Here is a 16706-nt window from a genome sequence, read left to right as displayed (position 1 = left end):
GATGAAAAGGAACCCCCTGGTGGTTGGACTGAGGGCAGGAGGGGGGCCCAGACAGGAAGTGCCGCAGGGATGGGGAAGATGGGGCTGAGGGGGACCGGGGGAGAGGTGGAAGGGGCCTGGAACCTGGGCAGAGTTGCCGTCCTCCCACCCCCAGTCCCTGTCCCCAACCTGGCCTTTTGTCTCCATACCAGGCACATCCCTCTGAATGCACTGAGAACAAATGTGCCCTCCCCCTGTGGGTGCCTGGACACTCCACTGGCCAGTCGGAGCCCCACAGTGGAGCTCCGGAGCAGGGACCTCACCACAGGGTCCCTGCCCCTGCGCCACAGCTCAGGCCAACAGCATCCCCTGGTGGCAGCTGGGCGAGTTGCTTCCACCTGCAGGTCAGTCCTAAGGAGGCCGGTTGCGAGCCCCGAGTCACAGCCCAACAATTGTGGCAGGTCTGGGACGGCGCCCTCAATGGTGGGGTGACTGGGCAGGCCTCAGCCCGGGTCCCTTTGTGGGGACCCCCACTCCTCGCCCCGTTGATGGGAGACAATACCTCTTTTGCTGGCGGTTCCTCAGGCCTGGGTGCGAGCATCTCCTTATCTGTGGCCAGGTGTGTTTTACTCACCTCCGCCCTTTGCCTACTCCTTGAGGAGAGCGAGATCTGGGCCCAGCAGCACCAGCACCACCTGGGGACAGGTCAGAAATGCAGATCCTTGGCCTGCCCAGACCTACTGAGTCAGGTACTCAGGAGGCCCCATGCCCTCTGGCCAGTTCTTGGGGCCACAGTGTGAGGATACAGCTCCAGGGCAAGGGGCCACATCTGAGCCCGAGACCAGCATCCAGCCAGCTCTGTCCGTCTGTGTCCAGGGACAGGGGTCCCCTGATACTGACACAGGCTGGGCCTCTGCCCAGTCCAGAAGGGCTCCGGGGGGCGGCCTCATGCCCCGCTGTACCTGTCCCACCCTGCGAGGGCTCCCTCTTGCCCCATCCCCTGTACCATATGGTCAGCGAGAGACCAAAGTAAGAACAGTGCTCGGGCCAGTGTCCAAGGGTCCTCTGGAGGAGGCCCTGGGGGCCTGAGATGCAGCCCCAATGCCCACTGGGCCAGGGGTGTTGACTCTGAGACTCCCACTTTTAGACTTTGTCCTGAGTTATGTCTGTTCTGCTCAGGGTTTTCCAGAGAAAGAGCCTGGTCTCCCCAGCCTCATCTGTTTTGTCTAACCCTCCTGCAAGAGGTTGCTCTCACAGAAGGGGCTCACGAGTGCGCGTCTGGCGGGGAAATCAAGAGTCTGCGGGGCGGGCAGGCAGGAGTTGACGCAGCCTTGAGACAGGCTTCTCCTTCCTCGGGGAATGCTTTGCTCCCAAGGCCTTTCAACAGATAGGACGAGGCCCACGTGATCAAGGACGGGTCAATACTACTGACCGTGGGTGTTAATTAACCACAAGGACAAAATACCTCAGCGACACCTGGGTGAGTGTTCAATTAACAGGGGCCTGCAGCCTCGCCAAGTGACACAAAGCCAACCAGCACCGTAGCTGTTTGTAGTCTTTTTTTTTTTACATTAAAACTTCAGTCCCTTTGGATTTTGGTCTGTGGTCATGAGGCACCCCAGGACCACACGGCTGATGGGAGAAGGTGGGGCAGACTGGGCGGGACTGGAGCCCCTCGTGCTGTCCCTCGAGCAGGGCCACCCACCCGCCCATTGGGCAGCTACGAGGTGTCGGGCAGGGAAGGACGGAAGGCACAGTGGGCGACAGCAGCTGTGGGGTGGCTCAGTCAAAGCCACCAACTTTCATTTTAATCAAGACCAGGGCAACTTCAGCGCTTAGACTTAAGGGAAACTTTATTTAGTCTTCTTTTTAAAGCAATCTAGTTTAAAAACGAGTTGAGGTTAAGAGAAGAAAGAACATGAAATCTAGCAGAGTCAGATAGACACAGACAGACAGACAGACAGACAGGCTCGGGTCAGGGGCTTCCACGTCAGATCTTCTCCATCTTGGATATGAGGTCGTCACAGATTCTGGTGAGTTCATCATTTTCTTTAGTCTGAAGGGGAGAAGTGGGATCCCTAGGCTTCTCGGAACACCCAGAGGAAGGACACCAGGACAAGCTGTCCCGCCTGGCTAGGGGAGGTGGGGGCTGGGGAGGAATACAGTGGCCTAGACTGGGAGCAAGCCACAGGGGCCTTCTAGAAGGTACTGTCTGATGGCTCCTACTACAGGGCAGGTCCCAGAACAGGAGGGCTCCTCCCCTCCCATTCCACCTGGAGGCCTTGGGTCCCCTGAGCCCACCTTCTGCTCGATGGTCTTCTCCAGCGAGTGAATGCGCATCTGCTCCTTCCTCAGGCTTGCTTGGAAGGCCAAGGCCTCTGCTTGGGCCTTGCTCCGGACCTGGGCGATCTCCTCATTTGCCCTGGAGAAGCAGAGGGCAGAGCTGAGCCCATGAGGGACTGGGAGTCACCCTCTCAGGCTCCCTAGACCTTTCTCCACCGTCTCCTGCCCGGCCGTGTCCTTCCCCCCAGTACTCACAGCTTGAGCTTCTCTTCTGCGTGGGCCTTCAGCGCTTGGTATCTCTGGCCTTCCCTTTCAATTCTTACTATGTAGTCCTCGACGCACTTCTTCAGCGATTCTTCATTCTTTAAGTAACGAGCAGAAGTTAACTGCTAACAGTACACTATTCTGTTTGAGACTGTCTGGGCTTGGCTTTGGGGGCCCCAGGGTCAGCTGTGGAAAGGTCTACCATCGAGGCTCTCGGAAACGTTAGTGAAACAGCAGCTCGAGCTTCCTTAGAAGACGAGGAAGGCCATGTGGAAACACTTCCCGTTTTTCTTTTGGAAAATGCCCCTCCACACAGCCCCAGGCCTCCCCATCCTGTGGTTCAGGATGGCCCCCTGAAGCCAGGCCTGACCCCAGACCCCTCAACAGCTGCTGTCACCCACTCTGGGCCCCCTGCCCATCCCTTCAGCCTGCCTGGCATGTAGAGCCCACCTGTGTGGCTCCCCACACCTATGCCCAGGCACCATGGGAGAAAGGAGGCCATACGTGCTGGGGCCATGAACAGCTCCTGCAAGCCCCCCCACTTCAGGGGCCAGGTCTCCCTGCTGGCCCCAGGAGGGGTGACAATAGCAGGGAACATCTGGACACAGGGATACGGCTGTCTACCTAAGAGCCATGCGGGGATGGCCTCCTAGGCAGTGTCATGTCCAGTTACAAGTGATGACGCCGACAGCTGAGGGGGGCAGGCAGAGAAGTGGCTGCCTCTGCTTGGTGCCCTCTCCCGGGACCCCCTACTTGCTTCCCAGACTCAACACGAAGGCTCACACTCCCGCCACTGTGTACTTATCACACTACCCTCTCAATGACACTGATCCCTGCTGTCCCCATGGCCTTCACTGGCCCTGTATGCCCCCAGCCCTGAGTGCCTGGCACTTTGACTGTCATGTACCAGGTGCTCGAGATCTGTGGCCTTGTCTCCTTGTTCTGGCAAGTCCTCAGCCAGCTCTTCCTGAGTGAGGCGTGTGGCCCAACAGCCCCCAGTCACACGTGGGTCAGGCCTCCTTATGGCCTCGTGTGCCTCTCCCTATTCTCCCCACTCAGCTCCGGAGGCTGCCATCAGGCCCTTGCTCTCGGCGGCCCCTCCACTGCCTGCCGAGAAGCTCCCCAGTGGCCGAGCTGAACCGCAGGCACCCAACCTTGAGTTTTGGTGTATTTCTCAATTCAGAACTTCCACCTGGTCCTTCTCTAGTTTTGAGGTCTCTACTGCAATACTCCTTTGAATGTAGGTAAGTTACTTTTAAAGTCTGCGTGTGCCTCTTCCATGACGGGATTAAGTGTGCAAGGAAGGCCCTGGGAGGGAGCTGGCCCCGTCAGACTGGCTCGGCCACCCCAGGACAGGGCAGGACCCTACCAGAGGGAAGGCTGCTGGGGGTGGGGCGCCCTCAAGCCAAAGGCACCGAGTGATGGTCCCGCCTCTCCCAGAAGGGGCCTGCTTCTCATTCCTGTCACGCCCTCCCTCATGAAGTGCGATGCACTGCCGAGCGCACCAGGCCTGTCGACTGCACCAGGGCAGAGCTGACAGGAGCCTCCACCACCGTCCCAGTCTGTGCATTCACACCTGGAGCCCTGGGGGTCCGTTTCTAGTGACTGTTTCTGATCTTCATTCGGGTTTTCCTGTCTCTTTATCTCCCTCGTTACCCTGTGTCAGGTGGTATTTGTAAAACTATTTTAGAAGTAACGGAAAGCTGAAGATCTTCCTCCATAGAGCCTTCAGGCTGGCTTCTGCCACGCAGCCCGAGACGGCCACTGACCACCCACCAGACTTTGAGGGCAAGATGACATGAGCTCAGCCACAACCCTGCAGGGCCTGCTGGCTCCAGTCCAACCGACTCCCAGGGCCGCTTGAGCGCCCTCCCCTCCAGGCAACAGGCTCCACCTCAGCCGCACTCTCCAGTCAGTGGCCGGCTTCCTTCTCCCACGCATCAGGCAGTGTCTTTTAGGTCCAGTCCAGCCCCTCCAGGAGGCCGGGCTACTCAGCCTCCACAACTTCCATGAGCTCAGGCAGTGGTCCCTTCCCCGAGCTGGCTCACTAACTGTGCAGTCATCTGTGCGCTGCCCTCCGTGCTCCAGGAGGGGCACCAGCTCCTTTAGGTATCTCCCTTTGCAGAGGGTACTGGAGCACCGCCAAGGGAGGAAGGGGCCCCAGCTGGGGTTGGCGTGGTGGAGATCCCTGCCTGGCCTCACGCCCAGAACGTGCTGTCCCTTGCCCGGCAGCCCTGTGCGTGGCCCCGCCTCCTGCACGTCCCCACCTGGTGGTGCATGGAGGTCCCACTGGGCCTAGGCCCTCCTCCAGAAGGCAGCTGCTGGCTCCTCAGCACCCACCACACCTGGGCACTCCCTTGACCGCTATGGTCCTGCCTCCGGGCTCTGCCCTGTGGTTCCTCTGTTCACTGCCTGGCTCCTCCCCAGGCCAACAGCACACCCTCGGCCCACTGGCCAGACTGGCCTCACAGCCCCAGTGCAGGGGAAGGTGTGACCAGGTGCCGAGTTGTGTCACCTTCACAAGGGACCGGGGTGTGGAGAGCAGCCTCTGGCCCGATGGGGCTTGGGCTCTAACATGCAACAAGCTGAGGACACAGGGCAGCCCGGCTCGGCCCCTGACCGCTGCCCACCTGGGACCCCCTGTGGCAGGATGGGCACAGCCCCGCCCAGCACCACCTACCGTGCGGTAGCCTTCGATCACTTCCTTCTGTTTCTCGAACCGCTTGAAGAGGTCAGAGAAAGACTTTTCCAAGGAGTTCAGGTCCGCAGTCAGCTGGTCTTTTTCTTTCAGAACCTTTTGGATCTCAGCTTTGGCAAGTTCCTTCTGTTTCTGAGCCTCCTCTTGAGAACAGAGCAAGCACCTGGGATTAAAGGCCCACACGCAGGCACCACAACCACGAGCAGGGGAGACAGGAGGGGTGTGGAGGAGAGGTGGGTAGCCGGAGTGCTGGCTGGGGCATGCCGCAGTCCTGCTAGAGGCACGGTGACAAGGGCCCCCTCCCCTGTGACGTTCTGGAGCAAGGCATGGGGGCACAAGTGCCCAGGAGACAGCCATCTTCTCAACACCAGCTCTAGCCTGAACCCGGGGAGACAGTGAACCTGGGACCCAAGAGCAGAGGTCCCGAGGAAGAGGGGTGGCGCCGAGACCTGCAGAGCCCCCAGCAACACCTGTCCCACAGGGACACCTGAGGTGGCTCTGCAGCTGATCCCCACATTTGGGGGCTTCTGGGAGCCTGAGTCTCGTCTGGGGTGAGGCCTGGTGCTCCCACCCCCCAGCCCTGGCCTGGATACGCCCAGTGCCCAACACCCGCAGTGGCTGCAGCTGGACACACAGCCACCTGGCGGGGAGGGGGCTGACTGCAGATGCAGAACCCACAGGAAGGACCCCATTTGTTCCCCACCACAGCCCCAGCTCAGGGTCTTGCCAATTTGGGGGCTGACACGCGCCAGCTGTATGGTGCCGCCCAGTCTCCCTGACCACCAGGGGCTCCTACACTGGCCTCGCGGCTCCACCATGGGGCCTGCAGGCGGACGGGCGGGTCTCACTCCCAGGAAGAGGGGCCCATGGGTGCCCAGCACTCACCCATTCCCTGGTACACCATCCCCTCAAACCCGTCCATGATCTTCCCCATCTCGATGTTCTTCGCGTGGAGCTCCTCGCACCTGCTCCTCAGCAACAGGTTCTCCTTTTGTGTCGCTTCCACCTGCACAAACCACACACCAAGCTGGTGCTGGGCACCTCTCCCAGGCCCGTGGTCTCTGGGGCAATGTGTCTGAGTTAGGTCAGGGGCTAGGCTGCGAGGAGCCTGGTCAGGCCGCATGCCTCACTCAGTGGACGTCACCAGGCTGGGTAGCCCGCTGTGCTGGGGCCAGCAGGTGCCCAGTGAGAGTGCACATCTCCCTGGGGTGTCCGTCTGTCAAAACCCCATGGGCTCCCCTGTGTGGGCAGGCGTGTACCGGGCGTGCCACAGGCCCCCAGGAGCCCACGCCTGTGTATGGTAGGTGTGGGTAGGTGAGGCCTCCTGTTACCAGGGAGGCCGGGAGAGCAGCCTGCAGAGGGGACTGAGCCCAGCAGCAGAGAGAACGCCAGACTAGAAGGCAGATGGTCTGAGCTGTGAGCTGCTGGGTCAGCTCTGAGCAGGCAGGTGGCCATGGGGCAACAAGACCCAGCAGGACACAGCTGCCAGTGGAAACAGCCAGCCTGGGGGCATGTAGTCAAGTGCATGTCCCAGCCCGGGCCCAGCATGCAGGTCTACCCGAGGGGCCCGGACAGACACCGCCAAGGGGGCCACTGGGGCACTGAGGGGACTCAGGGGCTTGAAGCCCAGCCCTGCCACTCCCGGGGCCACTCAGAGTGGTGCCTACAGAGGACAACTGAGCAGGCTGTCCAGACTCTCAGTGTGTGAACAAGCTCTCTATGAGATGCTGGATGGAACCAGCATTTTCAGCTAACTAGGTGACGGGCTGGGGGCTCAGTAAGTGGACACTGCGATTCTACCACAGCAGCTAGGTGAGGCCCGTGCTCAGAGCCGTCCACCCCCAGCTCTCAGTGAAGCCCCAGAGCAGTTTGTGGGCACCACGTGCAGGGCCGCAACCAATAGGCGGGGGCAGCACTCTGGGAACCCACCCTCCCCATGCCTTGTCCTCACCGCAGCGTCCAGGTCCTTTTGGCTGTACTGTAGCACGTCCACGATGGGTCCCATGGGCAGCAGTGGACCCTCGGGCCCGAGAACACACAGAGGTGGGTCCAGCACCTGCGGGGGCGACACAAACCAGCTGGGCCACAAGTTCCTCTTGCATCCACCTCTGCTTCCGACCTGTCGTCAGGGAGGACAGGCCCTCGGAGGCTGGGAGGCTCCTGGGACAGCATGGTGAGTGACCTGCGACACGGAGCAGCCTGCAGCCCCTGACCGACCTTCTGAAGCCTTCAGATCCCTGGAAGATAAAACCTGGGCCCTTAAAACAACACGCATCTCTCTACACCACAAAAGGGCTGAAGCACTTACAGGCACACCCGGAGCTCCGAGGAGGTCCAGCTCCACCAGCTTTGCTGCAGGCGGACTTCCTGAGGAGGACACGTCCACGTCCTGCACGCTGAGACCAGAACAGAATGTCAATACGCCTCGTTTCTTCCAGAGCAGGGGTCAGCTCAGGTTTTCCCCAAAGGGCCAGAGAGTAAATGTTTTAGGATTTGTGGGCCACACAGCCTCTGCTGCAACTGCCTGGACTCTGCTGTTGTAAGTGCTAGAGCAGCCACACAGATACGTACAGGAATGAGTGTGACTGTGTGCCAATAAAACTTTATTTATAGAAACAGGCAGTGGGCTAGACATGACCCATGGCCACAGGGCTCGCTCTCCCTGCTCACTGCTGCCCACAGTCACTATGATTTATCTGGTTCAGGGATCCACTGGCTGTTCCTTATCAAAGTCACACGTGAGGCCTGGCGTCACCCCTCCTGCACCCAAGGGGCTCCAGCTCCACTGAACGTGCTTTTCAGAGGCTGAATCACGAACACCCCCCTTGCCTAGAAGTCTGTGATCAACGGCGCACCTGGTAACAGCTGCCTATTGGCCGCCGCACTGAGCTCCACAGACCGAGGGGGACATACCTGCTCGTCTCAGGGGCCACAGGTGCTGGCCTCTGAGGGCTGTCCCTCAGGAGCGGGTCGAATTTGAGGTATAAGGACTGTTTCCTCAGGGCTGATTCTGTAAACTGAAGAGGGTGGGCAAATCAGTGGGTTCATGGTGTCCCTGATGGATGACAGCCCCAAGGGTGCGGGGTGACTGCGCTCACCAGGCAAAGGGCCCAGGAAGATTACAACACAACGGTGAGATGCCTCCCGAGGCATGAACGGCCCCAGCAGCAGAGCAGCATGCTCTTGAGTCTGCCTCTGGGTGAGTGGCTGGGATAGGACCTGCTGGGACCGCAGGATGGGGCTTAGGACGGAAGCTGCAGGAAAAGGGGCCCTACCGAGTCCTAGACCACCATCACAGCACCGGGCCCTCACAGCCTGGCAGATGTGGACACTGCTCATGTTCTACCTGCAGAAGTGCTGCAATTGCTGAGGTGTGACAGTGGCATGGGGCTATTCTAGAAAAAGCCCCTTTTTGAGAAACACACTTCAGAAAAGACTGCTGTGAAGGTGGGGGTTACTTACCAAGGAAGTCCCAAACTGCTCCAGATAATCCACCTCGGCCCCCGTGCCTAGAACTGAGAGGGAGCACGTGTCAGTGCTGCTGTCGCTACCCCACACACGGTAGATTATGGGTCTTTAATGAAATAGATGCCAGCTTAGCAGTTTCCCCACCTTGGAGGGAGCTGCCCCCTGTACTCAGGCTGTGGAAACACTGAGCTGTGTCCCTCCCGCTCCACCGTCTATCCTGGACCTGGGGCTGAGGGGCCTTTGCTCTGAAGCGGGGTTTCTGGCCTCATGCTAGTGACACTTGGGGCTGCTTGTTCTGTGAGCAGCACCCCCTAAGGCATGACAACCAAAAGTGTCCCCTAGGGGCCAAACTGCCCTGGTTGAGAACCAGTGTTTACCCTAGAAAAGGCCTTTAATTTCTGATAATGTAACCTTTGCTTAAAAAACTTCAGGGTGCCTCATGCCATCTATAAACGTGACCTCAAAATGGCCCAAAGACCTAAAGGTAAGAGCAGCAACTCTAAAACTCTTGGAGGAAAACTGAAGGGTAAGTCTTCACGACATTGGATTTGGTAATGATTTCTTAGATTTGACACCAGAAGTACAAGCAACAAAACAAAAGAATAGATAGGGCTGGCCCCGTGGCATTGTGGTTAAGTGTGCGTGCTCCACTGCTGGTGGCCCCGGTTCGCATCCTGGGTGCGCACCGATGCACTGCTTGTCAGGCCATGTTGTGGCGGCGTCCCATATAAAGTAGAGGAAGATGGGCACGGATGTTAGCCCAGGGCCAGTCTTCCTCAGCAAAAAAGAAAAAAAAAAAAGGAAGATTGGCATCAGATGTTAGCTCAGGGCTGATCTTCCTCACACACACACAAAAAGAATAGATAAATTGGGCTTCCAAGTTAACATTTGTGCTTCCAAGGACACCACTGAGAAAGTGAAAAGACAACCCACAGAGTGAGAGAAAATAAAGGGTTCTTATCTCAGCTGTACAAGAAACGCTTCTAGTAACAAGACAGTTAAAAAAGGGTGAAGGATATGAGCAGACATTTCTCCAAAGATGACATGTGAAAGGCTGACAAGCACACGAAAGGATGCTTATCATCAGTCGTCAGGGAAACGCAAATCAGAACGAGATGGCACTTCACACCCACCCAGATGGCTGGAATCAGAAAGTCAGGACAAGTGCTGGCGAGGGCGTGGGGAGATCCCAACCCTCACACATTGCTGTAAAGTGACTGCCAAATGGTGCAGCCACTTTGGAAAACAACCTGGCAGTTCCCCCAAAAGTTAAACACAGAGTTACCATATGACCCAGGAATTCCACTCCTAGGTATATCCACCCAAAAGAAATGGAAAACACATCCACACAAAAAAGTGAACAGGAATGTTCATAACAGCCTTATTCATGGCAGCTGAAAAGTGGAACCAGCTCAAATGTCTCTCAACTGGGGAATGAACCAACAAGCCGCGGTCTGTCCACGCTGTGGAGCACTGTTCAGCCAGACAAAGGAATGAAGACTGACACGCGCTACCCACGGACGAAGCTCGGAAACACTCAGTGGAAGACCAGACACAAACCCACACATGTGACTCCAGGGGCCCTGGGGGTGGCAGGCCTGCCCTAGTAGACCTCAACCACTGCTGTGGTCCCACCTGTACGGTGAGGACCTCGTGGTTATCCTACCATAGGCAAACCCCACGATCCATCTTGTCTTCCCCGTGCCTGTTGGATTGTACGTAACCACAACTGAGATCCCATCATGTTGTCTTATAGCTTTCAAAGCAATTCAGTCACAAGTTCTCACCTTACATCAGTGACTTGCCCTCCTGCCCACAGGAGCCCCGAGCCTCATTCCCCAGCAGGGGCCTGAGCGGCTCGTCTCACCACCGCGGGCTCTCACTCCAGCAGGATCTCTCCGACGGGCGAGGCCCAGCGTGTTGCTGTGTCTGCATCTGTGCGGAGCCTCATTCATACTTTTTGCCTATTTTTCTAAGTGAGTCTACAACTTCCATTTCTGGAAACCCCTTATGTTATAGAGGTATCAGTCCTGTTCTCCTGAAAATGCCCATCTTTTGACAAACCAGAAGTTTCTGCGTGAATAACTTCCAATCTGGGAACACAGTAGCCTGTAGAACGATCACCTGCAAATGCCATGAACTCACAGGCTCACAGGACATGTTTCAGGCAAATCGACAGCAGGAACAGATGAGTGATGACCAAGGGACAACGTACCCTCAGCTGGGTCTCGGAAGTGCTCGTCACTCGGGTCTGAGGCTGGCTCTGGCCCCTGCCGGGGGTGGGGCGCTGGGTCAGCGGGTGAGGCTGTCGGCTCACTGCCTAGACTGCTGGTGGGAGCCGATGTGCCCAAAGAATTCATGGTTCCCTCCTGGAAGGAAGGTCAGTGTCACCTCGGGTGGCTGTTTGGGCATCCCGTGCAGTCGAGGGTCCTGGATGGGGCCTTTGCTTCACCCAGTCTTGTCAAGATGAGGGGGTGTGGGGGGCAGGGCCTGAGGGGCAGCAGTGTGTCCCACCCGGTCACCACTGGCTTCCCTCTGTGGTCACAATACACAAATGGTGGCGACAGTGCTGGGACACGCTTCCACTCGGTCACGCACACGCATGCGTTCTGTACCTCGCCGGCTGCTCCTGAGGTCCCGGCCAGGGTCTGCACCACAGGTGTGTCATCTGCTGAGGCTGAAGGCACCTGCCTGAAGAGAAGGGTCAGCAGGGCCTGTGCCCATGTTGTCCCACCAACCCCCTGAGCTGCCACCTGCACTGTGGACCCGCACCTAGGAAGCCAGGCACAGGGGCTAAGCTGGGTGACCCGGCAAAGCCGTCCCCACCAACCTCTCCTGCGCGAGAATCGTGAGCCTAGAAGGAGGGCTTGGAAGCAGACAAGGAGCTCTGAGGCAGTTTCAACTCAATAACAAAGCAAACCACAAGGATTCATTCATCCTTTCTACCGGGAAACTGGCAAAAGCAGCTGGGAGGGCAGGGAGCCGGATGGGGACCCTCTCACTGGGCAGTTCCAGGGCAGGGACGGCAGCCTGCCAGGGAGTCAGGGTCTCTTCAGAGAAGCTGCGAGCCTGTGAGCTGGCCAGCTGCTGGCCAAGCTTCTCTTAGAACCGAACACTTGGCGGCCACCAAGAAGCTGTCGCCAGAGAGCAGTGAGCACGTGAGAAGGCACTCACACCAGGAGACAAGAAAGAGCCTTTAAGAGCCACAGCCAGTGCTAACGGCCCTTCATCATCTTTGGGATAATGGGTGTTTTTTCTTCTCTAGATATCTTTCTTGAAATTCTAAACTCATTACACGTAGTATTCTTAAAAAGCACAAGGGGCCGGCCTGGTGGCATGGTGGTTAAGTTCATACGCTTCACTTCGGTGGCCTGGGGTTTGCAGGTTCGGATCCCGGGCGCGACCTACGTACCACTGGTCAAGCCATGTTGTGGCAGCATCTCATATAAAGTAGAGGAAGATGGGCATGGATGTTAGCCCAGGGCCAGTCTTCCTCAGCAACAAGAGGAGGATTGGCAACAGATGTTAGTTCAGGGCTAATCTTCCTCACCAAAAAAAAAAAAAAAAAAAAGCGGGGGTGGGGGAGAGGACGTAACAGGGCGCAGGGACACTCTCTTTCCAGCTATTTCACAATAGGCAAGGCTGCTGTGAGCACCCTTCCTCTGTCTCGGGACGGGCCCGTGTGTGCCCTGAGGCCCCTTCTCAGGGGCACGTAGGCGGCATTTCTGGTCACAGGTCCACCAGCACACATACCACAGAGCAGCTTTCCTGACATTGCCACCCCATACTCACTGGTTCAGAGGTGAGTCCTCCAAGCCCGGAGGCGCAGTGCTCAGCTGTGAGGCCCCGGGACCGTCCTGGGGGTGTTCTGGGGGCCGAGCCTCCCTTCCACCTCCAAACGGGTTGAAGTTTGGGTCGTCCAGCTTGTCCCAATCCAGGTTGTAAGACCCCCAGAGAGGGAGAACAGGACCCTCATCTGCCTCCTTGGGGGTCTTCTGCCTCACCTCCGGTCTCCTCGAGGGAGGTTTAAGGCCAGGTCTCTTCCCCAGTTTCCTTGGTGGGGGCGGCCTTTTGGGGGCAGCCTCATCAGAGAAGTCAAATTCTAGCTTTATGGGCCCATTCCTGCAAGAGTCAGCCTTTTGACCATCGGCCTCTTCCTTCTGAGGACTTGGGGACGTGGCCTCTCCAGCCTTCAGAGGGCTAGCCAGGGCGGCATTCTCAGGACCAGAAGCATCCTCAGGGTCTGCAAGGGCCTTGCCAGGCAGGTCTGCAAGGGGCCCTTCTCCATGTGCTCCTTCGGGTGGAGGACTAGGAGGCGAAGCAGCCCCGGCCGAGGAAGCAGGGATCCCCTGCAAGCTTCCTCCTGCCGCTGTGTGAGGGTCCTCTGTTCTGTCTTGGGACACCATCCCGAGAAGGTCTTCTAGAATTTCAGAAGTGGATGTAATGCTTTTCTCTAAGGAATAAAAATGAACGTTTGCCTCCAAGGTTTGCTCAGGGCTGCCAGACATTCGTCCTGGAGATGCCACCTGGTTTTCAAGACTTTCCAGCATCTGGGGAGAGCTTGACGGGTTCAGGCTGGCTGGGGGAGCTGAGGTGGGCCCGCTGGAACTCCTGTCTTCAGAGGCTGGTCTCACGTCCCCTGGAGGGGGGTTGGCATCCAGCACTGCTGGTTTCTGGAGAATTCCATCGGTCGTTTTGGTGTCCACTTCCTTGGTGAACTGTTGGCTTTTTAGAAACAGACTTAGTTAATACTAAGCAACCCATTTTGTTTTTTACATTTTAGCCCACATGAAAACATTAGCTAAAAACAGAAAAAAAGAATGTTTAGTCAACCATCTCCTCAGGATTAACTGTCACAAGTATAGTCCCATAAATCAATGCTGGTGAGCAACCTAGGGACACACGGGTTTCTGAGAGTGAGCAGAAACCTGACAGATACATGACCAAAGTTAAGGTTTTCTGTGCTACCCTACTTTCCCCTTTTGGTTGGGGACCACCAGCTACATAGTCAGGGACAGTCAGGCACACGAGGGTCAAGCCCTTCACTGAAGAGAGAAAGGCAGGTCGAGAACACTGCCTTCAGAAAGCAGGGTCCCAGCTCCTAGGGCCACCCTCCCTGGGTCCTCCTGGCCTGCTCCCTGACTTCTGCTCTGTGGCTCTGCAGAAACAGGGCAGAGGCAGGAACCACCCTGGCCCTCGAAGCAGGTCAGATCCTGCGGCCAAGAGGCCGGGTTTCCCTCCCTTCCTGAGGCTGTTATAAAGGAACAGTATTTAAGTCCCTCTAATCTCACTCAGCTGAATTTCAAAAAGTATAAAACTGAAGCTGACAAGTAGCAAGGACACCTGGGGAGGGGAACAGATTCAGGCTCGAGGAGCTTCCACGAGGAAACAGAACCGTGGCCCCAAGAACATTTTACTTAAGTTAGGTGAAGGATATGTTAGCGATACTTTGCTTTTATACCTTGCTCTGTACATCTGAAACCTGTTTAGAAGAAAATGCAAGTTTTAAACAGCTTAAGTCAGCAAAAGTCAAAATGAAAATGTGCCAGTGAGGACCCTTCCCACTCTGGATGCAGAGGGTCCCTGGGGGCCTCAGTTGGGTTAGTTCAGCCTAATCTGGGGGTGAAGAGCTGCCACTAGGGTTCTCCTTTCCAGACAGAGGCAGGAAAGGCCGTGGCACTCACTTAGTAGACCAAGCCAAACACCTAACTCCAGGTGAGGCTGCAAAGAAGCTTCTCCCAGTTAAAGCCAGGTGTTTAAAACCTGGTCCCTGAGGCCACTCGCACTCTGACCAGATTACACAACAGACATCTCCTCTGCCTTTAAAAGAACACAGCTCAACTTGCAAGCAGAAGAGAGACCCCAGTGGAACACAAAAAGAGACATAAAACCACAAAGTGCCCTTCCTTAGAGATGTGAGCAGGACATTTCGTGAAGCTAGAGAAACAAAAAATGAGGCCAACTTGTTGGCAAGGGTACAACGAAGGAATGGAATATGAAATTTAAACTTATTATAAGTGTTCCATTATCCACTTTTCCAGTAACGACTTCCGATGCCAAATACTCTGGACCATGCACCACACAAGCTCAGAGCGAGACCAAGAGAAACTCAACCAGATGAGCAGAATTTTCCTGCCGAGTCTACGAGAGATGCTACAAACTGCAGTACACAAGCAGCACCCACACTTACTTCTCTTTCTGCGTCCAGACTTGAGGAAGGTTTCTTAACCCTCCGGCGTCACCCAGAGCAAAGCAAGCCTCCGGTTTGCTGCTCACAACAGGACTTAGAACTCTGTGCGTCTGTGGATCCCGCAGAGGTGTCTGAAAAGTCACCTGTTGGGAGGGAGACAGCACCTGTTCACCAAGTTCGTCTTCAACCACTATGCGAGGAGCACCCTGCCCTGGCAGCTCATTTAAGTCACCAGGAAAGCAGGTTCCAAGGTGACCTAACATGACACACGGTGATCTCACATAGGCACAACGCGCTCACCTTCACGGCTTTGGCTATGCTTTTGGGTGGCACATTTTCCTTCTGTGACAGACGAAGAACAGATGATCTTCCGGTAAGTTCTGGTGGTGAAAACAGGAAGTTGCAGTTCTCTGTACTTTTGTCACCAGTGACATTTTCGTCATTGAAGATCTGCAGACTCATTCTGAAAAAGCAAACAGCGTGTGTCAGCATGAAGGCAGCGACACTGCGGCGCCTGGATGCACCAACGTGAAAAAGATGGAGCTGACTCTGCAGCTCGGCCGGGAGGATGGCCCCTTCCTGCGCAGCTGGTCACACCTCAGGCAGTGTGTCCTCTGCCAGGTGCTCCCTGTCCTGCTGCAGGGGAGCCACCACCTCCCAGGCCTAAGGGCTAGAAGGGCCTTCAGCCTTTGGGGCAAAGAGGAAAACCCAGGTGCTCCCAACAACTCGAACTTCATGGGTAAAAGTCAAGAGACAAGTAAAAGGTGGCCTTGGAGAACACCAGAAGAGGCAGAGGAAGCCTAGGTCTCCCACAGGCCTCCACTCGAGGCGCCAAGGCTGTGTCAGAGCTGGAGCAGGTGGCCACGCTGGCAAAGAAAAGAAAAGCGGAAAGGTGCGGTGGCTCACTCTTCCCCACGTGGCTGGGAAATAGAGACAAGGTGAGGGCAGCAGGACCGCCAAGGCCCAGAGGAGGAGCTGGCAAAGGAAATACGCAGTGAGGTGCAGAACTAAGTGGGGAGCTTCTACATCGGGGCCTGGAGTCTGGAAATACACCAGGAGCCTCCAGTCAGGCCCAGAAGGTTCTGGAACAGCCCCATTCCTTCCTACAGTTCTCATCATGGTCGCCAACATGACATTCCCAATCTAAGAGTCATCAGAGAACTGGGTATGGACCTGCGCAAGGCCGCACCATGGGTACCTGCTGGTGGTGGGGGCCCTGGGGGCTGCAGCTCGAACAAGGCTGAGGTGTCTGAGGCAGAAAGGTGCAAAGGGGGCCTGGAGGGGTGTGAGGTCGGCACCTTGGAGGGTGTGAGAGGAGGCCGGGAAGTGGCGTCAGAGGCTCCTGCAGCAGGCCTGGGCTGGGTCAGCCCTGGCTTGGCCAGCGGGCCCCCCTTCGGTGTGTGGAAGCGGGAAAGACTCAGGAGTCCAAGGTGACAGCTAGGTCTTCCGCCTGAACAACTGGGTGAAACACGGAAGGGGGCCTCGAGGACAGCTTTCTGGCCGTCCCTGGCCTGGGGAAGGTGGGAAAACAGTGATGGCGGTCTCAGTCGGTTTGGCTTCTACTGACCACGGGACCACGGGCGGGGGCTCCGGAGCAGAGGCCGCCCTGCGTGCGCGGACTGCGGTAGGGCAGCAGCGGGCGGGGAGGGCTCGCGCCCAGGTCTGCGGCGCAGGGGCGCGGCAGTGGGTGACGGCTCACAGCTGGGGCTGGAGGAAGCAGCAGAAGCTGCCCCGTTGGAGGGGGGCGTGGCCGCGCAGAGCCGGAAGGGCTAGGGGTCCGGAGTCCCGTCTCCGACACCCGGGCAGGGGGGCGGGCAGCGAGCC

At 57.2% G+C, this 16706-nt stretch overlaps 1 protein-coding gene across 1 annotated transcript; it reads right to left on the bottom strand.

Annotated features, from left to right (window-relative positions):
• Nucleotides 1-1814: 1814 nt before the first annotated feature.
• TACC3 (transforming acidic coiled-coil containing protein 3) lies at nt 1815-16282 on the bottom strand. The gene is made up of 15 exons (XM_058546534.1): nt 16181-16282; nt 15183-15345; nt 14883-15025; nt 12485-13417; nt 11308-11383; nt 10908-11061; nt 8687-8739; nt 8138-8241; nt 7533-7620; nt 7176-7280; nt 6110-6230; nt 5207-5367; nt 2518-2624; nt 2281-2401; nt 1815-2035 (listed from the first exon to the last, which is right to left on the bottom strand). Exons 2-15 carry the CDS (start codon nt 15342-15344, stop codon nt 1970-1972), a joined length of 2394 nt encoding a protein of 797 aa, XP_058402517.1. The 5' UTR covers nt 15345; nt 16181-16282; the 3' UTR covers nt 1815-1969.
• Between the last annotated feature and the right edge of the window lie 424 nt (nt 16283-16706).

The sequence above is a fragment of the Diceros bicornis genome, chromosome 8, assembly GCF_020826845.1.
Source record: "Diceros bicornis minor isolate mBicDic1 chromosome 8, mDicBic1.mat.cur, whole genome shotgun sequence".
NCBI lineage: Eukaryota > Metazoa > Chordata > Mammalia > Perissodactyla > Rhinocerotidae > Diceros > Diceros bicornis.
This window is presented reverse-complemented; position numbering and strand designations above follow the sequence as displayed.

Excerpts from the sequence above, each read along its gene's own strand:
- TACC3 (XM_058546534.1), bottom strand. The coding sequence starts at position 15,344 with ATGAGTCTGCAGATCTTCAATGACGAAAATGTCACTGGTGACAAAAGT. Across the intron at positions 13,418-14,882 it reads GTCTGGACGCAGAAAGAGAA|CCAACAGTTCACCAAGGAAG; the intron begins GTAAGTGTGGGT and ends GTTTCTAAAAAG. Across the intron at positions 6,231-7,175 it reads AAAAGGACCTGGACGCTGCG|GTGGAAGCGACACAAAAGGA; the intron begins GTGAGGACAAGG and ends TGGTTTGTGCAG.